Source organism: Nestor notabilis, unplaced genomic scaffold (genome assembly GCF_000696875.1).
Source record: "Nestor notabilis isolate BGI_N333 unplaced genomic scaffold, ASM69687v1 scaffold26640, whole genome shotgun sequence".
Lineage (NCBI taxonomy): Eukaryota > Metazoa > Chordata > Aves > Psittaciformes > Psittacidae > Nestor > Nestor notabilis.
In genome coordinates, this window is record NW_009910482.1 from 14,011 (window position 1) to 23,346 (window position 9,336).

Sequence of the window (9,336 nt, forward strand, 5' to 3'; positions counted from 1 at the left end):
GAAGAAGTGCAATGTCAAGACATCTTTCTTAGTTTGCTGAGCCCTTTTTCCTTCTGGTTGTGTTACCTGCTGAATCTGGGTTGGATTTAGGTCATTGTATTGGATCCCATCCCTGGCAGTGTTCAAGGCCAGGTTGGACGCAGGGGCTTGGAGCAACCTGCTCTAGTGGAAGGTGTCCCTGCCCGGGGCAGGGGTTAGAGCTGGAGGAGCTTTGAGGTCACTTCCAACCCAAACCATTCCATGGTTTCCTCCAAGCTTGGTGAGGGTAAACACTCTTGGGAGGAGTTTACAATTCCTGTTTCCTTTTTGCTTTGTGACAGTACCTCAGAGTCTCCTACAATGTGCTATGTGTCGTACAAAGAAAGGACAGTCCAGCACCAAGGACTCTAAGTGGTCTAGTGTGAGGATACAGGAGACAGCAGCAGAGCACAGGTCACTGGGCAGTTCTGTCATAGATACGAATTAAACTCAGGATCTTCCTCTGTATCTGTCTGGTCCTCACCCCATAGATGATGGGGTTGAGCACAGCAGGCACAAGGATGTAGACGTTTCCCGTGATGATGTGGACCAGCGGAGCCAGGTCCTTCACAAACCTGTGCACCACGGACAGCCCGATCAGGGGCACGTAGAAGGCCAGGACCACGCAGATATGGGCAACGCAAGTGCTGAACACCCTGACCCTCTCCTTCCACAATGCCAGACACAAGACAGCCTTGAGGATGAGGATGTAGGAGAGGCAGATGAGGATGGCGTCCAGCCCCATGACCAGCAGGATGGCAGTGAGGCCGTACACCACGCTGGGGGTGGTGTTGGCACAGGCCAGTTTCATCACATCCTGGTGCAGGCAGAAGGAGTGTGACAGCATCCGGGAGCTGCAGAATGGAAGGGGCAGGAGGAGCAAAGGCAATGGCAGGAAGAAGAGGACTCCCCGGGGCATGGCTACCAGCCCTATCTTGGCTGTCATGCTGTTGGTGAGGATGGCAGCGTGTCTCAGCGGGTGGCAGATGGCCACATACCGGTCCACTGCCATGGCCAGCAGCACAGTGGACTCGATGGCCGAGAGGGTGTGGATGAGGAACATCTGGACAAGGCAAGCACCAAAGCTGATCTCCCTGGTGTTGAACCAGTAGAAGGAGAGGATGCGTGGCACTGTGGACGTGGACAAGGCCAGGTCGATGGCAGCCAGCATGCAGAGGAAGAAGTACATGGGTGCATGCAGGCTGGGCTCCATCTTCACGATGAACATCACTGCGCAATTCCCGGTGACCTCCAGGATGTATATGGAGCACAGGAGGATGGACATCCAGAAATGGGCAGCCTCCAGCCCTGGGATACTGGCCAAAATGAAGGAGGATGGGCTGAGCTCAGAGCTGTTAGGGAAGGGCATGGCACGTGGGGAGAAGAGCAGCCATGCTATGCCATGGCACATCCCCTGCTGCAAGGGAAAGAGAAACAGCAGCTTTAGTAATCCTTTCCCATAATTGGGAATCCCACAGGGTTGTGCCTGGGAAATCCAAAGGAATCTTTGAGTTGCCACAATGCAGAGAGCTCTTCTCCTGTTCTTTCAGCGCACTATGGCTATATACAATAACACATGCAACCACAAAATGCTGGCATGTGAATCTGAACAGGAATTGCTTGGATACTCTGAAATACGGAAGACTAAAATCTACGTTATAAGTGATAATCCCAAGAGCTGAACTAGTTTTCTTTTACTTTTAAAGGGCAAAATGAGAAAGCCCAACAGATTTTTGGTGTTTCCTGTTAAACTTCAGTTCTCCTTCATCTTTTCCATAGGTGATGTGCTGCCCTGCCAGAAATGATCTCTGAGGAACTGGCTGAGCTGCCTCCCACAGTCCAGCACTCCCGACTGCTGCAGGGAGATGACGCGTATTCATTTGTCTGCACACACAAATTGGATTTTCATCTTTTCTGTCTGAAAACAGATGGAATATCAGTGGAGAAGAGAAGAAAATCTGATTATCCACCTCACTGTGTGTCTGTAAATCTTCCAGGAGTGCCGTGATCCGAGGAGAACAGGCAGGGATATGAAGCCTTTGCTCCAGGTGCTTTTCTACTCCCAGGGATCAGATTTATTTAAATAGTGGGATGGAATATCAAAAACTGATGCAATGACAGTGTCAGCCCCAGCCTGGCTTGGGAGTACTTACACAGGGACATTTAAACTGAAACAGGGGAGATTCAGGTTATATATAAGGAAGAAGCTCTTCCCTGTGAGAGTGCTGAGGTGCTGGCACAGGGTGCCCAGAGAAGCTGTGGCTGCCCCATCCCTGGCAGTGTTCAAGGCCACGTTGGACACAGGGGCTTGGAGCAACCTGCTCCAGTGGAAAGTGTCCCTGCCCGTGGTGGGGGGTTGGAGCTGGGTCAGTTTTAAGGTCCCTTCCAACCCAAACCTTTCTATGATTCTAAGCACATAACTGCTGTCTGCAACGTCACTGAGCTTTCTGATGATTTCCTCCCTATCCATGTAAAAGAAGGATGCAGAATGTTTTATGGCAAGCTCTGCAGGCTGTTGATGCACTATTTTTAAAGTAACATTCATCTATGCAAACAATTTTAATCTTTTTTACTGAACATTTGTGGCAAAGCCCTTCTCCTGAAATAGCAATCCTGATTTATTTCCCTGGTGTGGGGGGTTTCCATCTTGAGACTATAATAAATAACTTATGCTCTAGATTTTAATACACAATTCACACGCAGCGCAAGTGAACTGTTACTCACAAGTCATGTAAAAGCTATTTGAGTGATGAAATCTCCAGCAAACCACTTCCGTGAAGGTGGAAATCGAATGAACAAAGCACTTCAGTGATTGCCAACAAGTATCTGAGCCAAAGTCCCTGCCAGCTGCACAAGTGTGGTTACAGCATGAGGGTCATCATAAAGCATCCGAGGGAATGTGGCTGTGAAGGGCAGGAGCTTGAAGTCAATAGTCCCTGGATGTTCTAGTTCATCTTTACTTCTTTGGCATCACTAAATGCAGAAGTGACTGATGCGTTTGGGTTGCTATTGAAGATTGGGGTGAAGGGCAGGTTCTGTACAGTCCTTTCCTCCTGTAGAGATGGGAACTGGATCCATGTCTTTACAAACCCAGTAAAGGCAGACTTGTTTTCCTAGGGTGATCCTCCCCCCAGCAAGCTCCAGTAACTGCATGTAAGGAGAGGTGAGCGTATTCAGACAGCAAACCCATCCAACTGGAGGACCACAAGCAGCAGCCACAGCAGCTGATCTCTAAATGCTCATCAACAGTGACCAGACTTTGTCCCATGGAACCAGAACTGGTGCAAGACCAACTTCCCAGACGGAGCAGGCAATGGGACTGTCTTGACCATCTGAATCCATCTCTCCACTGCAATGTGGCAGTAAGAGAGGAATGTATGTACCCCCTCAAAAGGAACCGTTTTGAATATGTAGCCATTTCTCTGTATCATCTCACCAGAAATAAAAGTATAAACCAAAGTTTAAAAGTATAAGCCAAAATTTGCTTCAGAGGGAAAAGAGAAGAGAAAAATTAAAACCAGAAGGAATCACTCAAATTCAAAGCATTTTCCAACCAAAACTGAACTCATCTTAATCGATGCTTTGATCAAATATGTAGTTTGGGGGATTTTATTTCTTGACTGTTTGTCATCACTTGTAAGCACAAAAGCAGAACCTGCTCATAGCTCTGCTGCCCAGTCCTGGCCAAGCCACTCGCTCTGGGCAGGCACTTGCTGTATTGGGATCCTTACAAGCTATGCCTGCACTAAAGTGAGCAGGACATGGCTGGAACGTCATCCCACCATCATCTGCACGATTAACCCATTCCTCAACATCCCAGGCTACTTCCAGCTCGCCCTCCATCAGGAATGAAGGAGCATGTAGCACCAGGCAGGAAATAGCATCCCCTGGGTGTGGAGTAAAGCCCTCGTCCTTAGGAAACGAAGAAGGAAGAGCAGTGGAGCTTCCTGTAGGCCAGGAGGCACCAGGGGTCTCCAGGACAAAGAATTATCCTTATCCCTCTTTTAATTATAGTGTGGACACAGCCACAGAGCGCAGTAGGGTCTGCAGCATCGCTCTGCGTGCAGGAGGGTAACAGGAGAGTTTCCTAGGGCAGAGGAGATAGCGCAGGGCTCAGACAGGGCTCGAGATACGAGGAGTTGGCTGTGGGAACCAAATAGAGATGGGAGGAATGGTCTTCCTCCTCCTTCTCCTTCTCCTTCTCCTTCTCCTTCTCCTTCTCCTTCTCCTTCTCCTTCTCCTTCTCCTTCTCCTTCTCTTTCTCCTTCTCCTTCTCTTTCTCCTTCTCTTCCTTCCCCTTCCCTTCTTCCTGTCCCCATCTCCCCTTCCCCCCAATCTCCCATTCCCTTCTTCCCCTCCTCTTCATATCCTTCTTTCCTCCTCCTCCTCTCTGCTATGCCTCTGATATGTCTCACACTGCTCTTCCTGTGCCTGTCAGGAAATAAATCCATTGGCAAATACTGTCAGTGATCCCATGGCACAAAGAGGAGAGCTCAGGGCATCACAGAATAGGAATTAGCAGCTTCAAGTGTTTCATCTCTCTTCTCCCACACAGATGTTAAACCACAGTTCCGAAAGGCAGCCAGAAAGGCTTTTGAAAGTGTTCCTATAAGACAGTACCTTATGCAGAGGTTCCCAAATCTCAGCCGTCTGCTTGTATCCTGTAACTTCACAGGCTGGGAAGCAAATGGAGTGGCAGATGAAGCTCTGCTGAAGTGGGTGATGCCCCACATCTGCAACCCTCACTCCACTGTGGTCTCCATCTCAGCTCATAAATGGGCTGATGTATCTCCTACACATTTCCCCCCAAACCTTTGCTTGCTGTGGCAGAGGCTCCTTGGGCCTTTGCTGTTTCAGGGAATGGCTGAGCTGAGAAGCTCAGACACCCAGGGAGCAGCTCTGGAAGTTTCAGAATGGGAGCAGCACTGCGTGAGGATCCTCAAGACAAGCATCACTCCAGCAAAGCTCTACTCTAGGCTTTTCTACAGAGCGTTGTGTTTGTTCCCTTGTGTTGAGATCTTCCCTCTGACAGTAGCTGGCTACGAGCATGGGAAAGACCTTAGATATTAAGAGTGAAGTGCACTCCCATTGGGTGCTACCTCAGTGCAAAGGGACCTCCACCCAAGACCTGCTGTGCCAAGGCTCAGGCAGAGGTTCTGGGGCTGTGCTGAAGAGTATTTCACCTTGTGCAAGGGCCAGCTGGGATCCTCAGCAAAATAACTCACACAACACAAACAAACAGTGTCCTGGGAATCATCCCCTTGGGAAGGTTCCCTTCTACCTTTCCCTTTTTTTAATGGAGATGCTCCCTCATTATTCTTTTCTCTCTCTTCCAGATGCTGGTTTACGTAGAGCAGAACAGAAAGACTAATCCTGGGTTAGTGTGAAGTGCTGAGCAGGCAGAAACAGGTGTGTAATCCTGTCCTGAAACCTTCTGCTGCCTCACCCCTCCAAGGTGAACATGGGCCATTTCCTCTTATTCTCCACCATGGTCAATACTGGCCAAAATATGACTTAAAATCGACAAAAACACAGCTCTGTAATTTGGAGGCATGAAAGATTTGGGGCCATTTTATTCTGTCTGTGGGAGGGTGGAAGACACAGGGATCATGAAACTTTTCTGCACACCTGGCCAAGACCCAGCCTATAGCACAGCAATAGGATGCTGGGATGTATCCTGTCACCTCCCGCCCCTGGATATCTCCTCCTCCCACTCCTCTGAAGGGTTCAGTCAGTGCATGGCAGGTCTCAGCTGGAGGACTGCATTATGTGGCCTTTAATGCCAGGAAGTTTAACCATTCCTATTACGCTTTTTTCACCACACCAGACCCCCAAGCACCATCCTGATGCAGACTTACTTCATACAATATTTCATACATACTCCATACAATCCTTTGCTCATCTACAGCAAATCCTGAAGATTTTAAGCAACTCCAGTCTGATATGTCTGTGTCATATAAACAGAAAACAAAATGGCTTAATCAAGTCTTTTGACCTTTCACAATGAATAGATGTTGTTTTATTGAAGACACTGCACACACACACCACATTCAATGCAAAACAATGGCTGGAACTTGAGATTGGGCAACATGGTAGGACTCAATGACATCAAAAAGAGATGCAAAACCAGCAGGTTTCCATTACTGTGATAGTATCACACTTCAGAAACACGGATAAAGACTGAGCTTTTCTTTAGAAGGACTGAGAGTGCTGTTTGCCAACTTAACAGGACATAACCCTCAGAAAAAGATCTGTGCTTCTGGAGCTGGGCTCCATTTTGTGGTATGTTTCCAGTTGGACAGTGACTGGGATATTCCGAGTGGCTCCAGACTCCCAGCCCTGCTGAGCTTGCTGCCTGGGTTAGCTATGCCTATGCTGAAGCATGCAGTGATGGAATGATGACCCCATGCAAGGGAGTCTGAGTGAAGCTTACTCCCTGTTATCTGGCTATTAGAGTGAGCTAGCACAACATGCATTGCAGATACTTTATCCACCCCATTGCATGATTTGATGATCTTACAGGTCCATTGATTGTCAAGTCCATTGATTGGACTTTATGATCTTAAAGGTCTTTTCCAACTGAGTTGATTCTATGATTCTCTGACTTGCAAAGAGAAAGCCACGCAGCCCATTTTCCTTTCATTGTCTCCCTCTGATGGGGGCTTCCATCTGTCTAGATCACTGGCATTCATGCTTAGGGAGTTTGCAGGCTGCTGAAAGGGACGAAAACATCATGCTGGGACAAAACATGGAAGATCACAGCTCTGGGTTGAGGGACAGCATTCGAGTGGATCTGCAGTTCTTACGTCTGGAGTGACCTGCGTGGATGGAGCACAAAGAAACCAGTCCACTAGCGCTTTCTGGCAGAACTGGTGGAGGACCTACCAGTCAGATTCACTCTTCTTCCACAGTGCTCTGAGCAAAGCCTCACGGATGTGGCTGGATTTTATGCTGTAGATAATGGGGTTGAGAGCAGGGGGGATAATAAGGTAGGTGTAGGCCACCAAAGTGTTAGCCAGAGGAGGAACATTCTTTCCAAAGCGATGGATCATGGACAGCCCGATCATTGGGATGAAGAACACTAGAACAGCACAGATGTGGGAAACACATGTGTTCAGAACCTTGAGACACTCCTCCTTGGTTGCAAGGCTGACCACAGTTTTAATGATCAGGATGTACGACAGCACAATGAAGATGAAGTCCATCCCCACCGTTGATAAGAGAACAATCATACCGTAGAAGACATTGACTTTTATATCTGCGCATGCAAGGTTCATGATATCAGGGTGGAAACAAAAAGAGTGAGACAGCTCAGTCTTCCCACAGTAGGTCAGTCTCTTGAGCAAGAAGGGGATGGGAAGGAGGGAGACCATTCCTCTCACTATAATTGCCAGACCTATTTTCATGACAGTCGTCTTGGTCAATATGGATGGATGTCTCAAAGGATGGGAGATGGCAATGAAGCGGTCAAATGCCATCGCCAGGAGCACAGAGGATTCAATGAAAGAAAGTATGTGGATAAAATACATCTGAGTGAGGCAAGCATCAAACCCAATCCTTCGTATATTAAACAAAAAAATGCCCAGGGTAGTGGGCAGGGTACAGAAAACCAAGCCCAGGTCAGTGACTGCCAGCATGGAGAGGAAGTAGTACATAGGTTCGTGAAGACTTTGGGTCTTCTTTATGATGAATAGGATCATGCAGTTTCCCAAGAGAGCAGTAAGGTACAGTGCACAGAAAGGGATGGAGATCCAGTGGTGAAAGGCTTCCAGGCCTGGGATGCCCATCATGAAGAAAGCTGAGGGCTGATAGAAGGAGCCATTGACTTCCCCCGTGGTATGTGAGCCATGCTCCATCCCAGCTCAGCTCTCACATGACCTATACCTAAAACAAACCAACAACAGAAACTCCATGTAGTTGGATTCTCCTCTGAGTACAGAAGTGGGTAATGGTAAGTGTTACATCCTTTCACCTCCCCACCAACCTACTCAGGTGACCCATGTTGTTTAGGACACTGGTAAAACTACTACAGTGCCACATAATACTGCACTCTTGTTTATCCATCGAACTATAAAATGGAGGAAAAGGATGAACTTTAAAAGAATAATACATATTTTTTTTTTAAAATAAAAGTGAAAATATTCCTGGTGAGTGCTTCGGGTTTACAGATGTCCCCACATTGCACATTCTACTGAGCGACCAAATGCTTTTTCTACAGCCATCCCAACCCAACGAAGCTGATGAGGTGCTGGCTTCTTTTTGATGCTAACTGGAGATCAAATGACATGAAAATGGTGAATTTTAACTCTGACTTCTTAGTTAAGAAATTAATTGGAAACAAGTGCAAAATATAACAGGGGATCAGGCACGTGGAGGCTGCTGCTCTCAGCTGGCCACCAGGGTAAGGTGGATTTCCAGCGGCTCTCACGTCCAATTTGTTGCTTGTCTAATAATCCACCTCATTGTTTGGTGAAGGGAAATAAATGAGCAAAACCCCACTTGTGAGGTGGCTGTGACTTCATTAATAACAGGCCAAAGCACAAGAAGCTGCAGATTCAGAAGCATTGTGGAGGCATCCATGGAAAGTCTTTGGGTCTGAATCAGAGAGAAAAGGGCACAAGGGATACGGTGGGATTTTCACACAGGGATCAAGAGCATGGGGTCAGTGAGGCCTTTACAGAAACCTGGCAGATGTCTGCTCTGGTGAATTCCACTAAGATGGATGGGATTTTGAGAAATGCCCTAGGGTAAGAGACCAAGGAAAGAGGCCAGCAGAAAGCCACTGAGATGGGTAAGGGTTGGAGCAATGTCCCTGGATAAGAGACCAGAGAAAGAGGCCAATTCAGCCTGGAGAAGAGAAATCTTTGCAGGGACCCACTAGCAGCCTTCCCCTAAGAAGGCTGTGCCAGGCTCTTCACAGCAGTGCAGAGACAAGTTGAAACAAGGGAGGTTTAGGCTGGATATAAGGAGAAATGTTTCCCATGAGCATGGCAAGTGTTGGAACAGGTTGCACAGAGAGGCCGAGCATCTCCATGCTTAGAAGTTTTCAAGACCCAGCTGGATGATGCCATGAGCAGCCTTGTCTGGCCTCGTAGCTGGCCCTGCTTTGAGCAGGGTGTTGGGCTAGAGATCTTCTGAAGTGTCTCCAACCTGAATTACCTGGTGAATCAATGAGGTTTCAGACCTCTTGGAGGACTCAGCCGTCTCAACACAATCCAGGTTCCTACATTTCACATGACAGTGCACCCTAGCAGAGCTGCTGGAGTGATTGATGGGGTCCCCAAGCCCTCTTGTGTCTTCTGTGACAGAATGACTGGC

General features: G+C 48.0%; 2 protein-coding genes across 2 annotated transcripts; both read right to left on the reverse strand.

Moving 5' to 3' along the window:
* Positions 1–433: 433 nt before the first annotated feature.
* LOC104402272 (olfactory receptor 51E2-like) lies at positions 434–1,387 on the reverse strand. The gene has a single exon (XM_010010101.1). The coding sequence runs from the start codon at positions 1,385–1,387 to the stop codon at positions 434–436; it is 954 nt and encodes a 317-aa protein (XP_010008403.1).
* A 5,512-nt stretch (positions 1,388–6,899) lies between these two features.
* Positions 6,900–7,808, reverse strand: LOC104402285 (olfactory receptor 51G2-like). Its single transcript, XM_010010123.1, has one exon. The coding sequence runs from the start codon at positions 7,806–7,808 to the stop codon at positions 6,900–6,902; it is 909 nt and encodes a 302-aa protein (XP_010008425.1).
* Positions 7,809–9,336: the final 1,528 nt, after the last annotated feature.